This window comes from Pleurodeles waltl, chromosome 6 (genome assembly GCF_031143425.1).
Source record: "Pleurodeles waltl isolate 20211129_DDA chromosome 6, aPleWal1.hap1.20221129, whole genome shotgun sequence".
Lineage (NCBI taxonomy): Eukaryota > Metazoa > Chordata > Amphibia > Caudata > Salamandridae > Pleurodeles > Pleurodeles waltl.
The window spans coordinates 1,180,271,761-1,180,293,181 of NC_090445.1; the positions used below are offsets into that span (position 1 = coordinate 1,180,271,761).

At 42.4% G+C, this 21,421-nt stretch overlaps 1 protein-coding gene across 7 annotated transcripts in view; it reads left to right on the forward strand.

Moving 5' to 3' along the window:
* LOC138300721 (WASH complex subunit 2-like) overlaps positions 1-21,421 on the forward strand; it is a 780,011-nt gene that overhangs the window by 243,445 nt on the left and 515,145 nt on the right. For all 7 annotated transcript variants that reach the window (XM_069240414.1, XM_069240416.1, XM_069240417.1 and 4 more), the window contains 2 exons: positions 1,789-1,890; positions 3,180-3,302. In XM_069240414.1, the coding sequence (XP_069096515.1) occupies positions 1,789-1,890; positions 3,180-3,302 (225 nt within the window). The remainder of the gene's footprint in view (positions 1-1,788; positions 1,891-3,179; positions 3,303-21,421) is intronic.

Sequence of the window (21,421 nt, forward strand, 5' to 3'; positions counted from 1 at the left end):
GGAAGGGATGGGAACATTGGCAAATCTAATGGCCCTTTTGTTGTTTACAAATAAAGCAAGTGTCACTAAAGCATTGACATACCTGTGTTTTGTGGATTTTAAATCCGCTTTTGACTTGGTCCCAAGAGGTGCATTAGGGTAAAACTCACCTGATGGGGTATCCCTTCAAAATTTTAGAGAGCTATACAGCTAGTATATACCAACACATGGTTTCATATTAAAACTGAAGACAGTAGTACAGTAGCCCATAAAATTAGGACTGGTTTAAAACAGGGGTGCGTACTTTCACCATTAATATCTTTATTATGGACATATTGGTGAACCTAGAGAAGGTGAATGTACAACCACCTACGGTTTGTGGCTACTCAAAATCATGTCTCCTTTATTCGGACGATGTCCTGCTAATAAGTCAAACCAGGATTGGACTGCAGCATTTACATAACACATGACATGAGTATGCTGAAATAAATGGGCTTAAAGTTAACCTTAAAAAAAACAAAATTATGATCTTGAGAAACAAAATTGAGAAACCAGGCACATGGAACTTGAAAATGGCTGCATACAAATATTTGGGAGTCGTAATTGGTAGCAGAGGATACTTTTTACCACAGAAGAAACATATTAAAGCAGAAGCCCCTGCACTACTGTTTGCCTTCGTAAACTTTTACAAAACTCTTGGTGTCCAATATTGTACCCAATTTTTTAAGTTTTCTGTGCAAAGCTACTACCAACAGTTGCCTTTGCCACAGAAGCTCTGTGTGGAATAGAGGGAAAGCTCTTAGGTAAAATGATGACTGATCCACATAAACATGTTTTCTACTTACCGAGAAATTGCTCCTCTGCTTTGCTTAGATTTCAGACTTATCAAACAAACCATAGCTAGACAAGGGGTATTTGTAAAAATATTTTCAAACTGAGACCAGTCAAGAAAAACATTCTAGACTATTTCTAGTGGTCAGAAATATCCAACTCGAACAAGGTGGAACTTTCACACTCTGTTTTTGTGAGGCCTCCTTACAGAACCTACAAATTAGGGACCTGTGGGCTAAATCAGTTACATTTTTAGAACATTCAAAAAATTGTTGACTAAAAATATGTAGGCCTTATCTTTACTGGAAGATAAACACCACCCACAAATGTCAACAGTTACTCTACATTTGGAACTGAAACCTTTTTGGGCAACTGTCCTTTACAATTAATCAAAAATAAATATTATTGAATAAATAACAATAATAATGATAATAAATAAAGTAAACTTTTGCAATACCATCTCCGGATTACCCACCTAAGATTTTATACGCAGAACTGTCTAAACTGAGGTTAACCTTGTAAACTGTGTAAGAACTCTGAGGAGTCTATTGACAATAATGCTTAATATGACTCTCACTGTACGCTTTGGCTAATTCATGGACATTGAGGGGAAAAAAATAATCGCTTCAGCTAAAGCTATTGAATGATCAGTATTTTAAAGATGTAGTTAATGAGTGGCACTGCATTTTCATTTTATTCCTTAGATGTTTTGTTATAGTTTCTAAAGTAACCTAATGATTGGCATATATGTATTATTAGGAATCAGGCATTTTATATAACATTATGTATTATTTCTTATCAGTCTTGGTGGTTTAATATTTTACATGTGATTGTTATAACTTAGCATGATATAAATAAGTTTGAAATTACAATTCAGTAAAAAAAGATTGTCATATTTATTTTGTTCAGATATAAAACTTTATTTCACTATCATGTTATTGAGCAATTTCTTTCCCTATGTTGCTTTGCTTCGAACAGGATTTGTTTGTTCCCAGACCAAAAGAGAGTAAACAAAAATCTGCATCTCTGCCTGCAAGCAAAGCAACTAAATCTCTTTCCCTATTTGATGATGATGAAGAGGTACATGAAGCATCTTACTTCTCTTATATTTTTAAACTTTATTTTTGAATTATTTGAATTCTTAAGAGATGTGGTAGCAGGTTTATGCTAGATAAAAGGAAATTGATGTAAACCTGTTTTTAAGTGGATATGTTAGTTTAATGAAAGATGATTAGAATGACACTGCTTTAGACATATTAACCATTATGCATCCTTTGCAAGAGGTATTTTGGTTAGTAGGGGCTTGCGATGGAGACTATGGGCATGGGAGTTTGTTTCATTGAACCCAGTGTTTTCTCACATGCATAATTCACTCTGATCATTCTCTGCTAATGTTTTCTTCCAATTAGTACCTTTCATCATATTCACTTCACTTTCTGTCTTTTTTTAATCTGTCAGGGAGACCTAAAAACGTCAGTGGGCCCACTCAGTTTCTTTGCAAGAAACAGCATGCTCGAGGCATTCAGTTCAATATTTTAAGCTCTTGAACATGACGGATCAGTCTTCCACCTGCTTACACTTTTTCACTTCTACATTTTCATCTCCTGCTTCTTGACTTCTTAGCTGAATGATTGGTTTCTGTTGCTTGCTTCCTTCTCATGCTATTTCCATTAACCTTACTCAGTAACACAACATTTATTTTTTCTAAATGGTCGATGCACAAGGGCCTTCCATTGCCATCCCATGACCATGGAGAAAGTTCACTGTCTCCTAGAGGACTTCGATCAGCCTGTACATAAGTGCTGGCTGGAAACCCCAAACACTGTAATGATGCATTTTTTTTTTTTTTTCATATTCATGTTTTTTCTTTTATGCATCTTGCTTTTGGCTGTGTTGCATTCGTCTAATGTTTGCATTGCTATCATCTTACTCTTTTGAATTGCAAAAAAAGAAGAGCTGCAACCCCAAACAGGTTGTCCTTAGCAAAATCAGCTCCCAGGCTTAGAGCTTATATTTTGTGCCGGCTGTGGTGCGATGTTTTTATTTCATTACTGCACGTATTCTTCTAACAGTTACTTTGCTGCTTCTTTATGTCGTTTGTGTCACAATGTCCTCTTTTTTTCTATGTGGTCTTCTTCTGAATTCTGGGAATAATCATAATTGTGTTTAGAGATGAATGTTAGAACCACTTTCAATAATTATTACAGATAAGGCATCCACTTTATTTATTTTTTATCATAAAGCAGCATACTCATGTCACTTAAAAAAGAGAAATAGCAAATCTTTGTAAGCTCAAAAAAGTCAAACATGTACTGTGATTTATAATAGCCACGCTGAACAGTAATTCCTTTAATTTTGTTCATCTGTAGGGTAACTTATTTACCGTTGTACCAGCAAAGTCACAAATATCCGTTAATGCACCCCATGAGAAAATCAAAGCAAACGAGCTCGAAAAAACATCTTCAAATATATTGTTCAGCAGTGATGAAGAGGTACAAGTTCCTTATGTAGCGAATATATATTTTTTTTGCATAATTACAATTTAATAGACTATTGGTTTCTATCTTCACATTGCGTTGTATTGTTTAGCTAAGTGGAAAATGATTTATTTGTTTAGTTATTTAAAACCAAAACAATATTGCTCATGTACATACAAGTATTAATGTCCATAAAACACACAATACCAATGCATTATGTTAAGGAAACAAACTGCACAAATTCTTACCTACAATAGTTAATTCTGTCAAATATGATTAAAAATAATGTAAAAAGCACACAAATTTAATAATTTAATCATTTCTCATTGATTAAGTGCCCTGCTGGAGATAAAAACCTTTATAAAATGTTGATGGGCAGTATAAAATCAACATTACAGCCAGTGGGGGGATGGCAATAATTGGTGTACCATTGTCTAAACAGAGCCGGGATTGCTACTGCTTTCTCTCCCTTGCTGTAGTTGTTAATTACTTGTTTGTGTATCCCTAAATATTTCATAAGTTTGGTGTTCATTTGGGGATCTGATGGATCAAAGCTTTTTATTATTGCTGCCCTACAGGAGTGGATACTTCGGGCAATAAAGCTTTCTTTTAACAAACTAACACGAGTTGTGTTTAGGTGAGGACATGCACATATCAGGTGTATGAAGTCTTCTTTCTAATAGCTACAGAGTCTGCATGATGTTATGCCACTATGCTTCCAGGATGGTTGGTCAGCCAGAGTCTGGAGTCAACCAAAGCAAATTGCCATCAATTTTCTTTTTATATGCGCTGGGAAATAAAAGAATTAAGTAAGGCGCAGGCATCAGACTTTCATAATATTTAAGCACTATCCATGTATGTGGTTGCCCAACTAAAACATTCCTTGTCGACCAGGCAAGAGTGCTGTTTTGCAACTTTGTTTATTATTTGCTGCCAAAATGATGCGAAAGATAAGTTCTTATTCCAAAGCTCTTCTGTGCTTTTTTTGTTTTAGGACCTTCAATCGGCATTTGTGATAAATCAACTGAGGATCACTTTCTAGCGGCGTCCATAATGCACTGTTTAAAGTGAAGTGGTCTCTACTTAGTTTGATCTTATACCAGCTTTTTATGGACGTGCATAACCTCCCCAGGATCTTGTTAGTAATTCAAATTCCAGGCACACTTGTGCCGGCAATTAATTTTGAGGGATTTGAAACATCTGCTTGAAGGCGGATACCTGCAGTTTGTTCAGAAGGGACGTGTCTTTTCTCTGCAATGAAATGCTAGCATATGCACAAACTGAAGCATTTTTTCTGCCATTACTAATAACAGCAACTTTAGTGAGGGTCCCTCCAGTTCCTTAGCGAGTGCACAGAATGGAAATACTAAGGCATTTCCTTTTTTTTTTTTTGACCCAATCCAGCCATATTCTAAGTGAGGAGCCAGTAGGATCCCTAATTAACATTGTTTTAGTTTTAGCTGTGTTGATTTCCAGTTTATTGTTCAAAACATAATTTCTCAGTTTAATCACATATCTTTGCAGGCCAACTTTAGTTAAACTCTGTAGGAGTAGGCCATCTGCATAGGAGAGATTAGATAGATACAGAGAGCCCAAGCGCTGTGAATGTGAGTTGACGTTATCAAGCTGTGGTGGTAAGTCTGCCATGAACAATTTGAAGAGGTGTAGAGCCAGCTCACACCCCTGTTTCAAACCCTTGTTTGTGGCGATCCTTCAAGATATCCTAGAGCCATCCCCCCATATGACACGAATCCAGGTTTGTGTGTAGAGTTGTTCGGTTCCTCTCCGTACTCTTTCGGGAATATTCCAAGCTCATAATTTTCCTCCACAGTTAGCCTCAATCTACATGATCAAATGGCAGTTTAAGGTCTATGAAACAAACATGTAGGTTTGTCTGTTTCCGTTTACATTTATCCGCTATTAGGGAGATTGCTTAAGATGTTTGTAATTGCGCCAAGGCCTCTTCGAAACACATCTGGTTAAGTGGGATTAGTTTTTTCCTATCCAACCACTCTGTGAAGTCCTCCAAAATCAATGACACATAGTATTTTGGTTCTGAGTCTAGTAGTGCAATTAATCTATACTTTTCTGTGTTAGTATGATCTTCACCTTTCAAGATGGGGTTAATTATGGAGCTACGCCAGTTTGATGGAATACTGTTGGTTGCTGCCACTTAATCATATAGGGTGGACAACTGACTTGCCCAGTATTCCATATCCCATTTAAAGATGGCCTGTGGGAAACCATTAGGTCTCTGCTGCCTTTGACTATTGTTTTTTGACTATATCTTGTAAGACGGATTTGTTTGACTATCTGAACTTATGATTACTTCTTGTGTTGTGTACCCTCCTCTATATAGGGAGCTGTTATTACTTTGTCTGTTATCAGGCATGTTGATCCTACCCTTAAAGGCGTAAGTACTGAAATTGGGCCCCCCCCACCAAACATTCTGACCAGATACTCGACCCAAATGTTATCAGGCATGTTGATCCTACCCTTAAAGGCGTAAGTACTGAAATTGGGCCCCCCCCACCAAACATTCTGACCAGATACTCGACCCAAATGGCTTCCTGGACATTTGAGTTATTTAATACCTTTTCTGGCCTGTCTATGCTATTCACAGTCTCCCAAAATGCTCTTGAGTTTGGTTGTCTTGCACTAAATATTAACTTTGTCCAGAACGTTTCATTCTTTATGTTCTTCTCTTCCCATAACAGTTTTTTAGGGTTGAGCGCATAAGCGCTCTGCCCTGTTGTAATCTTTCTGTGGGCTTTTAACAACACCCACTCTTGCTATTCATTCTGTGTTGTGCTCGTTTTAAGTGGTTCAATTTTATTGGTGCATTTTGTGACATGTCCCACCTTTGTGTGCTGAGTTCCCTCCCAGGCGATTTCACTAAGTGAACATTTTTGTTGCCCATCACACTACGTCACGCTTCCTCCTGTTATAACGTGTGATGGCCCACTCCTCCAGTTTCCATTTGCCTTTCATCCCATCCAGGATCCTTTCTAGAAATTCAGGCAGGGAGCCAGTTACACTCATGCTCATAACGACCATGGTGCTTTGAATTGACTTGCTTATGTCAGCTATTTTGAGAGTGTGGTACTTGCATACTTGTTTCTGATCATTGATGAAGCGTGTATTGTCAGTTTTGTGGTAAAGTTTATTCAAGTGTCTATTGAATTGTTTGCTGCAAGACTACTAGCCTCCACCAGCTCATCTGCCTCAGCATGCAGGCCCGGTGGGGTGGCATTTAACCATCTCAAGTGCCTTAGGTTTGTGGATTTTAAGAACCTGGGCTCTACGGCAGGAGTATCGCAGATTTTATCCTTTGTAAGCAGTGGTCACTAAGTGTGGTCAAGTTGATTGAATACTGCACTAGATACAGGATCAACAATAGAGATTCAATTGCGTAGCTAAGTATGGACCATGTTTGTGCTCCAAGATAGGTGAATTTTGGAGGGATGTCGTCATTCGTTCTACCATTGATAACCCCATTACCAAGGTACTCCAAGACTTTTACCACTTTTTGACCTAGGCGATCAGTTTGACTTGGCTGCACATTCCCAAAAATATTATCTAATGTTAATTTTTGATCTTCATCTAGGGTATGAATTAAGTTGGCGTCGAAATTCCCTTTTAGGATTATGTTCCAGGTGGGATGAGTACGTCTTAATTCAGTCACCGTTAAAATTATCAATGCTTTGAGTGCTTGTTTTTTCTTCCAGTTTGGGTGCACGTAGATATTAAGCATCAGTAGGGGATTTGGTTTATTTTTTTACCATTGGCTAAACGTAATTAATTTCAGTCCGGGGAGGTCAATTGTTCAGTTTTAACATTCAAGGCTAGTGATATGCAGACACCCTTTGACCTCCCATATCGCTCCGTTTTTTTTCTGCCTTTACATAGTAATGAGTGTAGCTGTCCAACAGTAAAGCTTCCATTGCCCATGTCTCCTGAATAACGACAATATCACACAACTCCCAATTCCATGGTTTTATACTCTCTTGAAGCTGCGATTTAACTCCTGCGATTTTCCAGGAGAGGATGTGCAGTTCGTCACCTGTAGACACTCCTGATTGTTGTTGCCAGGGTCAGTTGTTTTTAGGAGCATTAAAGGTAGCACATAGCCAACTCCACTGCTTCAGGCTGATGTTGCTATTCTGGACTGGGCTCAACAGAACCATACTGTGCCTCCTACCTCAAGCATTCTTCAGGACTGAGTAAACCGAGTCACTTTTGCCTCCGACTTATCGAAGATTTTGGTAACACAGGTTGAAGATAGCATGATTTTACTGTTTTTTATAGTTTTATGACGCATGGGTCAAGTTGTTGCTTAAAACTCCAGATAAGATGCACAGTTTCTTCTGATTCCCATGTAGTTAAGGTTTGTTCCCTCAACGTATGCTCCTCTTTAGGAATGAACTCCACTGTTAGCAGGTCTGAGGAATCTATATGATCTAAGCCCTGTATTTCTGCTTTACGTTTCTGTAGGTTACCTCTGTTGAGGATGTCATGTGGATCTTGTGAGACATATTCAGGTGTAAAAAGGATTTTCAAGGTTGTGTTTTTTTTTTTTACTTGGATGAAGGCTGACAGGGTCACATGTTTTCCAGTGTATTTTGCTTATATGATTGTTGAGTATTGGCTCGTCCTGGTGGTATTGTGTAGGGTTATGTTGAACCTTAAAACTCCAGCTTTCGCGTCAGCTTGCACAGGATCGTGTTGAGTTTTGGCTGACTTAGATAGTTTTACTTTGACTTTCTGACTGCTTGCAAGTATCATTACTTCCTGGGCAGTAGAGAATTTTGCCGATGTTACAATTTGAGTTGACATGGTGACTAATGCTGACGACACCTGTTGGACCTGTAAGGACTACCTGGCTTTTTTTGGGGGTTTTTTTGTACACACGTATAGGGTAGCCGTTTTTTGACGAGGTGTTAACTGTGAATAAGTAAGTGATAACCAAAGGTCTCCTATTCTTTTTATTTGCTTGATTTTAAATTTATTTCCTGGCCATTAACAATTGACATTCTTCTTTGCCGTTAGATATGCTAACTGGGGGTTTTAGCCATAAACTAAGAAAGTGGTATAAGAATGGAGATGCCCAACCAAGGTAAGTGTGTCAGGATCCCAGGGGCTGGGGGAGTGAGAAAATACCAAAGGTAAGTAACTGTAATCCCCCAGGCGCCCAGGTGCAGCGTTGTTATCGAGCCGGGTGTCCCATAGTCTAAAACAAGACCATTGCAGTTGGATTTTTTTTTTAATGAATTCAGGACACGACCCAGTGGAAACCAGTTGGCACAAAGAAGGTTGGAGAGTGTCCCCACCCGTGGATACCCAGAAGGCCGGAGTACCTACACCAGGGGGTCTGGGTGCTTAGGGGTGAAGTGGCATCAGAAACCCTTGTTGGAGTCACTAAAAACTGTTGCGACTGGTGGACCCGGTCGGTGGAACCCAAAGGTAGATTCTGGACAAAAAGAACCAGAAAAATAAGGGGACAGTGTCCAGACAACTCAGACGTCCATGCGGTGCAGGAAGGCAATGCCCACCATATTGCAGGTGAAGTTCCTGCAGGATGGTGAAGGAAGATGTCCAGCTGCGGAGTCCAGGGTGATGCAGGAGATCCTTGGAGCCACAACGAGCTGTCCCACGTCGGTCGCCAGAGTGCAGGAGGGTCAGTGACCAGCAGGGCCACCAAAAAGCTTTGGCAAATGCAAGTAGTGGTTGCTAGGTAAGTTGTAGGCTTTTGAGGACCAGTAAGGTCCCAGTGACTTCTCTCTTGGAAGAGAGTCAGGGCAGGTCTTCAGCAGGAAGGAAAGCCAGCTGGAGTTGATTGAGCCCCCACAAGTGACCCACTGGCAGTAGCCTCAGGGAATCACAGGGAGGCTTCACCAGCACCACAAAACAGGAGTGGAAGCTGATCTGCATATCTAACGATGTGACCGTACTAGGCACTTGCCTCATTGGACGTTCAGACACTTCGTTTGGCGAGTCTGAGTTGTAGAGACTTATGTGGCTCCCCTTCATGTTAGCTAAATTACCAGGCATTGAGTATTTGCAGCTTGAGGATCTTTTAAAAAGGTGAACTTAGCACCTGAGTTCAGTTTTCCCAAAAACTACAATATTGGTGTTATCAGGGCTCCCCTGGATGTCACATGACTCACTTGGCTTATTTGATTTATTTACTTTTGACTTTCTGAAGTCTTTCTTCTGGGTTGCCCTTTTTTTTATCCTTGCTGCTGCCTCATTCTACCAGATCTCATTTCCTTAATGATTCTCAGTTCATTTCGTGCTCTAGCAGGCAAGCTTGCACCAGCAGAACAAGCCACATCCCAACCTAGAGAGGCTGTCTCCGTTCTATCGTGTTCAACCCAATGTTGCTTGGTTGTTAGCTAATTACCAGGCCGAATGATTGTTAAGCAGGTTTAGGAGTCATGTTTTACAAGCCATAGGAGGAGTGGCAGCGTCGAAATACTCCAAACTACTTCATACTTCCCCAAAATGAAACCAATTGGCACCACCACATCCCTTGTACCGTCCTGTAGTCTTGTGATCCTGTAGCCAAGGGGGGGCGGGCATGAGCACGCTCAGTTTAGTGACCCTTTATGCCTTTATGACTTGTTGGAGGGGGGGTTGTGAGTGGACTCCTAATGACCTAGTGGCATTGAGGCTCTTTGGGAACTTGTAGTGCTGATGGATCCTTAAGGTCCTCTGGCTCAAAACACCGATTGACGGTTGCCAGAGACACCCCTAGCCGGTGCAACCGTTCACCACAAATGTCTCAAGTATCGGCTGGGTGGGGTGAGGGGGATATGGAGGATGTGGAGGGAGGACCTGCCGAAGGGGGCAAGCTGCACTGGCCTACTGTCAAACGCTCCCGCTCCTCTCCAGGCACAGTTGGCGGCTCTAAGCCTACCTTCCATCCCTTCCTACCCTCCCTGCCACTCTCACTGTGCTCCGAGGTGATCCTGTGCCCTGTTGCGGGCCACATGCTGCCAACTGCTGCACGCGCAGCTACCACAGTCGGGCTGCCAGGTGCCACCTCAGCAGCTGCTGTGTCACTGATTCCTGCTGACCGTTTCTGGCTATGAGCCACCCTGTGAAAAAATGTGTGGTATCTGGAGAGGGGGGCACTTTCAGGGCACTTCTGAGCCTTCTGTTGTCCTGCCCCAGTGCTTGACTCCACCCTCCGCCAGCTGCTGCGTTAGTTGGTTGATTGTGTAGGTGGCCGCTGCAGAAGCAGCAGCAGCAGAGATCCTCACATCCTTGCGTCTCTCCCTCTGCCTCTCCGAATCACTCTGAGGCGTGTGATGCCACTGAGCCAATGAATAAGCCAATTAAATTGTTATGTGACTTGTAATACACAATCTGTGAAATGTCTTATTTTTAGTCACATATGTTACATTCACTTCTCAGCTTGTTGCTTGTTTGTAAGTTTGATTATGTGCAAGGAGCTGGTTGATTAAGGCTGTTTAATGGGCTGTATAATATATTGTGAGGTAAAATCTGAAGTTGAGAAAGAGGATAAGTCATAGTCTGGTATTTTGTTTGGGAAAGCATCTGTTTCCTCAACTGCTATTCTTTTGATGGTGGAGTACTCAGGCTTTGGAGATTTGCGGAACCAAGTGGAGATGTGTTAGGTAGGAATGGCGCTCCTTTGCAGAGATCAGAAAGTACTTAGTCAAATGGACGTTTAAATGTAGTTTCAAGTGTTGTGAATCTTGTTGGGTTGTATTTAGTTGCTGTGGAGAGTCTTGAATTGGCAGTCCTGTAGAGATGTGTGGGAGTGTTTCTGTCTGCGTCCCTATGTGGGTGTATAAAATCCACAATCACGTTTGTTATGGTGGTGCTGCAAATCTGTGATGGTGGTAGCTGGGGTGGGCAGAGTAGAAAAACAAAGGCTCCTGACAGCCACGTAGGGTCTACTTTCAGGGTATGGGCAAACAAATAAATTTCTCTAATAAGTCATGGATGGTGTCAAATGATTTAAATAAACTAATAATAGTGGCAGTGGCAAGAGTAGGGAGATATGTAACATATCCCCCTACTTTTGTGAAAAAAACAGACATTTTGGGACCTATTCTGTTTGCAGTCAAAGGAGCAGGATTTTAAGTTGGTTATTGGTTGTGGAGAAAGTGGGCATTGTTCAAATGGGAATATGAGCGCATTGTGAAGAGGGGCTGATGGGCTTGTTTTGTAACCTTAGTTTATAGGGGTAGTACAATCTGTTTGATAAATGTTTTTGCAGTTGGGGTTAAGATACTGTTGATAGTTTGAAAGGGAGCCCGTGGCTTTTTATTTACGTTGTGTACTTCTGCTGTCGGGAATTTGATTTGTGAAGCTCATGGCTTTCTGGCATTTGGTTTACATCAAAAGAAGATTGTAGGATACTTTTGTGTGGTTGTTTGGGAAGAAACCTTTGAAAATGTTTAAGTTGAGTAGTTATATGTTGTGCATTTAGTAGGAAGGGAGGTCAATGTGTGTTGGGGTGTAATACTTTCCCTGGTGGAAAGGTTGCTTGACTCATTGTAGAAGATGGAGCTTGCAAGAGCTCTCTCAGGGAGTATTTAGTTATGGTTAGAAAGCTGTGGCTTTGTATTTCGGTATCAGAAGGAAATTCTGTTTGTCATGGAAGGATGGGAATATTTAGATTGTTACTTAATGCTCTAGGCTAAACAATTATGCAAAGCATAACCCTTTATTTAAGAGCAAAAACAACATCATACTAATTCTCTGATAGTAATGATTCCCATTATGTGGTGCAGTGTTCATGGACCAGCATATAGGTGTGCATTCTGCTATCTGTGTTCACAGAGCACATTGCTTGCTGTAATTTACAGTCTTTGTGGCACACAACACTCAAGATTAAGGATGGTTTATGGCCACTAATACTCAGTGTACATACAGTCAGTCATCAGATGGCTTTTTCTTACATACCAATGTCCACAAACCAAATATTGTCACAATGCCTTTGATAAAACCTCTTAACTGCATTAGTGCCTCTTTGTAGGCAGGAGTGATAGAATCTTGTATTGCAATCCAATTTTTTTCCCTAAAGAATTCTTGGTGGAGAATGTTGAACTAAACATAACATAACATGTGTATTTCTAAAACGTACATTCACCCGGGCGGGTATCTTAGCTTTGAATAACATATTTTTATTTTTACCCAACTCAATGGTATTCATGAACCATATAAAAATAGATGACGACAAACCAGGGACTGCGAACCTGTGATCACCACTGGTGTTCCCACTATCCTACTGGGGAAATACCACTGGATTATTTTTTTCTATTGATGTCTCTTGCCATAATGAGATTAGCAAGGTAATAATAATATTTCACTGAAGTTCACCAGTTGATTAAGGAGCCCACATATGAGTTTGTGCATCAAATCCATCTTCTGCTTGCTAAACACTAGATGTAATTTGGCCTTCTGTAGCTGTTGCATCTGCCTAATCGAGTAAACTGCAAATGCCACATACGGAGAGCCGAGTTTTGAATATATCTGAAACCACACTACCAACTCAGGGGTTGCTGAATCTTGAAAAATACTCTTTAGACTTGTAGGCCAATGTGAGCATTGAGGTTAGGTGGGAGTCCCAACTGATAAGGCTAAAAATTCTGAATGTTGCCAGGCAGGCCACATTACAGAACAGCAAATAGAAGTCATAAGAAGCACTGTTTTCATATTAGTGGCATTATGTTAGGGTGACTGTTCGTCTTGTTCCTCTCTCATTCTAGGCAGGCTGTTAAACATTACAGTAAAAAAAAAACACACACACACAGACACACACACACACACACACACACACACACACACACACACACACTGGGAGGGGAAGGGTTACTGGGTTTTAAAGCAGGTGCTTGATTGACTACTATTAATCTCATCTTATCTGATAATGTACCAGCTTATTCTGCCTCCAGAATATCGTAAAATGGAGATGAGCAGTGTCCATTGAAATAAGCCCCCCACCCCATCACCAAGCAGTCGCCAACTTTCTCAAGCTTGCATTTCTCCAATATCGAAGCTACCCCAAGCAACTAATTGGAGCAAAAGTCCTTCAACCATAACTCAAAGGAAAGAGTTATCAAACGTTTTGCACTTGGCCAAATCAACATACCTGATATGGCTACTAGACAATAAATTCTGAAATCTGGTATGGCTAACCCACCTTGAATATTCAAAAGAGCCAATCTCCTCATACTGATTCTCAGGCTGCTCTTATCCGTTATGAAGACACTGATCAGTCCATTCAGCCACTGAAAAATAAATAATATTAGAGCACATAGGGTATATGCATATATGAAATAAAATCGCTGATGGGTATGTGGGACAGCCAGGAGGGGGGCTGTTCGCAGAGTAAAGTGAATTCCTTACTTCCAGCTTAAAAAGTATTCCCAGTTTTTAGTAAAGCAGGCAAGGGCTCTGCAACTCCTGCTCCGTCTGCCTTTTTGAGGCAACTGCGGCAACTAAAGAAGGCAGCACTTCAGTGATTGGGGATCTGCAAACTTAAGCTAAATCAGCCAGACAGCCTTCAAACCTCCCTCCTAAATCTGGAGGATGTAGTAAACACTGTGGTTGTGGATATTGCTGGCGTAGCCATTCCTCCTCTAAAAGACTCTCTCTTCTCTGATGCAGCTGGTGACTGAGGGAGCTGAATGTCACTTACCAAAAAGTAAAAATAAATCCTTATTGTTGAAGATCCTGGCAGAGTTACAGAAAGTACAGTTATCCCATAAACTTTGATAAACGTTTAGGGCATGGATGGCAGAAATGGAAAGGAAAATTCAGATCTCAAAGGCACCCAATAGTACAAGCTACTTACCTTCGGTAACGTTATATCTGGTAGAGACTTATTCTAGTAGCAGATTCCTTACCTTAGAATTTTCCCCCTGGCAGCAGACTGGATCCGGAGAGTGCAGTGACGTCAGTTTCTTTTCATAACTTACCACGCCAAAGCGCAGAGCCACGAAGAGCACCGGAATTGGTGCGCCAGAGCTAAGGTCCTGTGTGGGGAAGCCTTTCCCTAGAAATCAGTTCGCAAGCAAGGAGGATGAGTGGGTCGGTAAGGAATCTGCAACTAGAATGTCTTCACCAGATATATCGTTAACGAAGGTAAGTAACTTGTACATCTGATAGAGACTTCTAGTTGCAGATTCCGAACCTTAGAATAGATACCCAAGCAATGCCATCCTCGGAGATGGGCTGCGAACCAAGATCATACTAGAAAGTCCTGTTGGAACAAAGTACCTGTCCCTGCGACCCTGACCGTCGAGGCAGTAATGTTTAGTAAACATGTGCAAGGATGCCTGGCAGATGTCCATGACAGGAACTCTGCATGCTAACGCAGTGGAAGCAGCAGTTGCTCTGGTGGAATTAGCCCGTGAGCCTTCATGGGGTTGCTTCTTTGCCAAAGCTTAGCACATTTTGATGCAAAGAAGTACCCATCATGAGATGGTATGTTTTTGCAGTGCCTTCCCTTTCTTCGCACCCACATATCCAACAAAGAGTTGATTGTCCACCCAGAAATCTTTAGTATGATTGAGATAGAACGCCAGTGCTTTTTTTGGATCCAGGCCGTGGAGTCTCTCCTCCTTATGAGAAGGATGTGGCGGTGCGTGAAAAGTAGGCAAAGTGGTGAACTGGCCTACATGAAAAGGTGTAACGACTTTGGGAAGGAAGGAAGCCATAGTGCGTAACACCACTTTGTCAGGGTGCACAGATAAAAATAGGGGCTTAATAGATAGAGCCTGAAGCTCACTCACCCTACGAGCAGAAGAGATGGCAACAAGAAAAAACAGTTTTGAAAGTAAGGAGCGGTAAGGGACAATTGTGCATCGGCTCAAAAGGAGCACACATTAAGTAAGGACAACATTGAGGTCCCACTGAGGCATGACAAACAGAGTGGGAGGAAACAAATGGGTGAGGCCCTTAAGGAATCTACTAACAAATGGAGACTTAGAGTGAAGGTTCATCAGGCAACCTAAGAAAGGCTGCGATAGCCTATAAATATCCCTTAAGGGTGCCCAAAGCAGAGCCCTGCTGGGCCAAAGAAAGAATGAACAAAAGAACCTCAGCAAGAGGAGTCGAGAGGGGGTCAACAGATTTGTTTGTACACCATGCCACAAATTTATGCCAACAGGCATATACTGTTTTGGTGGAGGGATGCCTGGCTGCCAAGATTACATCACAGACTTCGGGTGGAAGGTCAAAAGCAGTCAACTGCCGCTGCTCAATCTCCATGCATGAAGGCGGAGATTGGACAGGTTTGGGTGGAGAACCGTCCCCTGTTGCCGTGACAGAAGATCCTCCCGAAGGGGCAGTCTGGGTGGAGGATCAGTGACCATGCTCAGTAGCTATGGATACCATACTCTCCGTGCCCAGTCCGGAGCCACCAAGATTACTTGGGCCCGGTTGTACTTGATTTTCTTGAGAACTCTGGACATAAGTAGTATAGGCATAAAGGAGGCTGTAGTCCCACTCGAGACGAAAATAGTCTTTGAGCGAGTGCCGCCTTGAAATTTCCAGTGCGCAAAACAGCTGACATTGCGTGTTCTCTGCGGGGGCAAACAGATCTAACCAAGGCTCTCCCCACTGCTGAAAGAGACCTCGTGCCACCTCAGGGTGGAGATTCCATTCGTGATAGGCTGTGCATCGACTACTGAGTTTGTCTGCTCTGGCGTTCATAGAGCCCGCCAGATGTTGAACCACCAGGGTGATGTCCTGATATGCCAGCCATGTCCAGAGGCCTTTCAGTAGGCCAATCCATCACCCCACCTACTTTTTACATACCCCCTTATCCTTCTAAGATCTAAGAGAGACCTCCGAGATCTAAGAGAGATCTAAGAACTAAGAGAGACTCCACCGCTTGGACTCAAAAAGAGCATAGGCGGTCTACCTTGAGTGTACCAAAGAGTTCCGTGTGGATGATCACCTCTTTGTTGGGTATGTGGATGCAAAATAATGTTAGGCTGTACAGAAGAGAACCATCTCTAGATTGGAGAAAAAGCAACCCCTGAAGGGATTGTGCGCTCACTCTACGAGAGCGACAGCTGCAACCACTGCATTAACACACACAGTTCCAGTCCTGGGCATCTGTCAAGCAGCATCGTGGGCATTACTGCACACGTTTACCAAACAGTATTGCCTGGACAGTCAGGTCTGAAGGGCAGGTACTTTACCCATTCAGTCCTGCAAGACTTCTTAGTATGATCTTGGTTGGCAGGCCCTCCTCCAGGGATGGTATTGCTTGAGTATGTATTCTAACATAAGGAATCTGCAACTAGAAGTCTCTATCAGACAAACAAGTTACTTACCTCCGTTAACGATATATCTGGTAGAGATATATTCTAGTTTCAGATTCCTCACTGACCCACCCATCCTCCTCACTCTGTGAACTGATTTGTTGGGACTGGGACTTCCCTTTCAGGGCCATAGTTTTGATGCACCAATGGTCAGTGTTCTTCATGGCCCTGTGCTTATGGTGTGGAAAGTCGTGAACTAAAACTGACTTCAGCATTCCAGGTTTGGCGCCTGTATAGGTCCCACAGTGTCAAATTACATGTCAAATGGGATACACTCAATTGGGAAAGCCTGGCTTACTTATAAGTCCCTAATACATGATACCCAGGGAATGTAAGACAGAGTGTCCACTCAGGGCTGCTGCACTGTTTGTGCTACCCTTCTTCCGACAAGGTACAAAATGGCTCCCAGCCTGCCACTGCTCGAGGAAAAATCTCCAGATCCAGATGACGATTGTGGGAAATTTTGCATTACCAAAGGTAACTTGTTGCTGTCAAATAATTCATTGCACAAATGAGAGTGAAGACACCTTTGTTTTTTTTGTGGAAAATCGGCATACCTCCTCTTTAGATAATATCTGGGAAACTTTTAAAGCCACCATGAGAGGGGAGATTACAGCCTTTCAGATTTTTTTCTCCAATAAGTAAAAAAAATAATAATGCAGTTCAAGGCTTTTTCTTTGGATTTTCAATTTGGGGGGGCCGAATCTTCCCAGGTGCCCAATGATTTAAAGTTTCAAAAGAGAGAGTGGGCGAATCATACGCTGCCGCACGTTCTTCTTGTGAAGCAAATTATTAATGCTAGAACATATGGGCAACAATTAAATGAGGAAGGAGACGTGAATGGGAAGCTGCAAGCGTTGCAGGTCACAGCCCAACAAGTTAAAAATGGGGTAGATAAAATACGGGAGCCACTAACTGGTTTCTTGGTAAGGGAAGACTCACTAATTAAGGGGGTATTGTGTCACCATTTTGCCGCTATATATCCAACTGACCCACCTTCCAATATGAGTGATTGGTGTGGCTCTAAGTCTTATCCATCCTATAACAATAGCATAAGTAGAGGCAGCTAGTAGAACTTTGTCAAGAGGGAAGGCGCCAGGAAGAGATGGATTTCCTGCAGAGTGGTACCAGGTTTTAATTTCAGAGGTGAACGTGACAGCCTTATTTAACACTATGTTGACAGGCAGTTCTGACCCTCCCTCCTTTCAGAAGGGTCTGCTTACATGTTTTTTAAGAAGCATAAAGACCCAGAGGACATAAATTCTTTCTGTCCAATTACACTGCTGAACTCAGATTATAGAATATTGATGAAAACTTTAGCTGAAAGGTTGGTAGAAGTTATGTCTTTTTTAATTGGGAAAGACCAATCAGGGTTTGTTGGTCATCATCTCTACTACAATACATATTATTTAACAGAAGCAATTGATTATTTTAATCTTATTAAAACTCCTGTGGTGGTTTTGTTTATTGACACAGAGATGGCTTTTGATTTTATGAGCTGGGAATATTATTTTTTTGTAATGAAGGCTATGGCATACCTATCTGTAGCAATAGCCCTTAATGGCAAGGTTCTGGATTCTTTCCAGATCTCCTGGGGCAATAGACAGAGTTGCAGTTTGTCCCAAACTCTTTCTGCTCCTTTTATTGTGCCCTTCTTGCCCTATTCACCAGGCCATGGGGGTGAAAGCAGCAGCTCCTGGGATTTCGAAACTCAAATTATATGCTGATGACCTTGTACCACAACTCACACCTGAGAGGGAGCGTGCCAAGAACTGTTCTGTATTTTTTCCCAATTTTCAAGGCTTTTGGTATATCATGTAAACATCTCCAAGTCAGCGAATCTTCTTTTGAATGCTGATGTTGCCGCCCTACCTTCGGATCTACCCGATATATATATGGCAAAAATCTGTTTGGTATTTGGGCATAAGAGTGTATGAAAAGCCTTGCTCTGTAAGGTTCAGGTTTTGATGGAATGGTGGGAGAAGATGGCAATTCCAATAATTAGCAGAGTGGCATTAGTTAAAATGCATATCTTGCTCTTGTTAATGTTGTTTTCATAACAAGCGCATTCCTGATCTTCTTAGGTGGGCAATAAATACGTTTATTTGTCCATAAAGCTTAATAAAATGCGATCTGTAAATTAGAATAATATAAATCAACTTACCTCTGCTCTCCTGGTCGCTGGGGGTCACTCGCCAATCTCCTGGCAGCTCCAGGTTTAGGGTACCTTGACTCTGTGTACAAGGTTATTTTCCCAATACACCCTATGGCTATCACTGACATCCCCATTCTGCTGTTTGACAGCTTTCTGTCTTAAACCCTCTAAGGTGGGACAGGTTTGCTGTGCCACACTCAGCTCTTCCCTGCCAGGCCCCCCTGCACCCAAAAGCTCAGCAGCGTCTGCTGCCAGTTCATCTGGTGTAGGTTCTGCACAGGGAGAGGATTCCTCTTCCTCAAAAGGGGAATCATCTGTAGAGGGAGGGATAGTGGGCAGGGATTTACCCTTTTTACCCCTAGTTTTTGGGAGCACTTGGTCCATTGTTCCAGGATCCAAGTTTCCCTGTCCTTTTTGCTTTTTGGCCTGAGTCCTAGTCAAAGCAAAAATATGCCCAGGAATGCCCAGCATTGCTGCATGAGCCTCCAACTCCACTTCTGCCCAAGCTGATGTTTCCAAATCATTGCCCAGTAAGCAATCTACAGGTAATTCAGTGGCTTCCACAACTTTCTTTGGACCAGTAACCCTACCCCTCACCCCAGTTGAGATTAACAACAGCCATGGGGTGGCTAATAGTGTTGTTATGAGCATCAGTCACTTGGTACTGCTGACCAAGTAGGTGTTGATCAGGGTGGGACCAGTTTTTTTATCACCATAGTTACACTTGCTCCTCTGTCCCTGTAGGCCTCAACCTCAACACCATTGATTAAGGGTAGCTGCTTGTACTTACCCATATTAAGGGAGGAAGCAACCAAGGTGGCAAAGACTAAAACAGCCTCTCTGGTCTCCCTAACAAGACCAACCCCTACTACACTGCCAATAGTGAGCCCAGCTACACCCTTGGATTGGCTATTAGTAGTAGACTTCCCACCACCACTGCTATTACTAGGGGCACTAGAGGTTGCAGTTGGGGTTGTGGTGGTGGGAGGTTTGGTGTTTTTCTTTGGACAAGTGGAATCACTTACCCAATGGCTTTTTACTTTACATAAATAACACCAAGGCTTTTTCTGATTGTTTGAAGAGGATTTGGACCCACCACCCCCAGAGGATTTTTGTGGGCCTGATGAAGACTCAGAATGTTTACTTTTGTCCCCACCCTTCTCAGAAGACTTACCATCCTTCTTCTTGCCATCCTTGTCACCCCCTGTCTGAACTTTTCTGTTCACTCTTGTTATGACCCATTTGTCTGCCTTCTTTCCCAATTCTTGGGGAGAGGTCAGATCTAAGTCTATCAAGTACTGGTGCAACAAATCAGACACACAATTGTTAAGAATATGCTTTCTCAGGATCAGATTATACAGGCTTTCGTAGTCCGATACTTTACTGCCATGTAACCAACCCTCCAAGGCCTTCACTGAACAGTCAACAAAATCTGTCCAGTCCTGAGAGGACCCTTTTCTGGTGTCTCTGAACTTAATCCTGTATTGTTCATTGGTTAAGCCAAATCCATCCAACAGTGCATCCTTCAAAACTTTGTAATTATTGGCATCACTTTCTCTGACAGTAAGGAGCCTATCCCTACCCTTTCCAGTGAAAGATAGGCACAAGATAGCAGCCCACTGCCTTTGAGGGACCAACTGTACCATACAGGCCCTCTCAAATGCAGCAAACCACTTATTAATGTCATCCCCCTCCTTGTAAGGGGGGGCTTATCTTATGCAGGTTTCTGGAATATTGCTCTCTAACAGGATTACTTTCTGAAACACTGCTGCTGCCACCATGGGGACCTAACCCCATTCTCTGTCTTTCCCTCTCTATATCTAGGGATTCCCTGTCTAAGGCCAGCTGCTGCTCTTTAAGCTTCTGTCTGATCTCTTCCAACCTCAGCTTTCAGAGTTCCCTTTCCATTAAGTTATCCTCAGGATGGGAGGGTTTGGAATGTTTGGATACAGCGGAGATTTGGGAATTGGCAGAGAGAGACCTGTCCCTAATTAGCTGGATCCTAGTAACCTGGCCTTTAGGAGTCAAAGATGCCCTACTAATGTGTGAACCTCTCCCACTACCAATGTCACTAGGGGGCCTGCTAGAGGGCAGGACTTTGTAAGAACCCTCCCCAGCATCTTCAGGGACCTCCTCTGAGTCTGACTGGGAAGCCTCCCCATTTTCCTCTCTTTCCTGAGATGGGCCAGACTGGTTCTGGTCATCCTGTAAGAGCAGGTTAAAGAGAAACTCTTTTGTTGGATTCTTACCTATGTTTAAACCTCTATCCAGGCAGAGACCCCTCAAACTTTTGTAGTTCAAACTCTCATATGTTGCATTAACAGTTCTGATGGATACAACTACCTGTGGATTCCTCACCTAATGAATACTCCCATGGCGCCAGCCTTCAACGGAAATCTTCTTCCTAGCTTCTTCACGTCGACGAGGACGTCACATTTGCCCACGCGATGCCGTCTGACGTCATACAGGCAATAAGAAGTCCTCGCCGACGTCCGTTCCCTTTTTTCCGTGCCATTCGAAACGGTTATCTTCGAGGGAGCTACTGTTGCTTTTCGAGTTACAGTGTATTTTTCTGCTGCGTGTTTTTTCTCTGAGGTTACTATGTCTCAGAGGAAGTCTGGTTTCAAGCCCTGTCGAGAGTGTGGGGGCAAAATGTCGGTTACTGA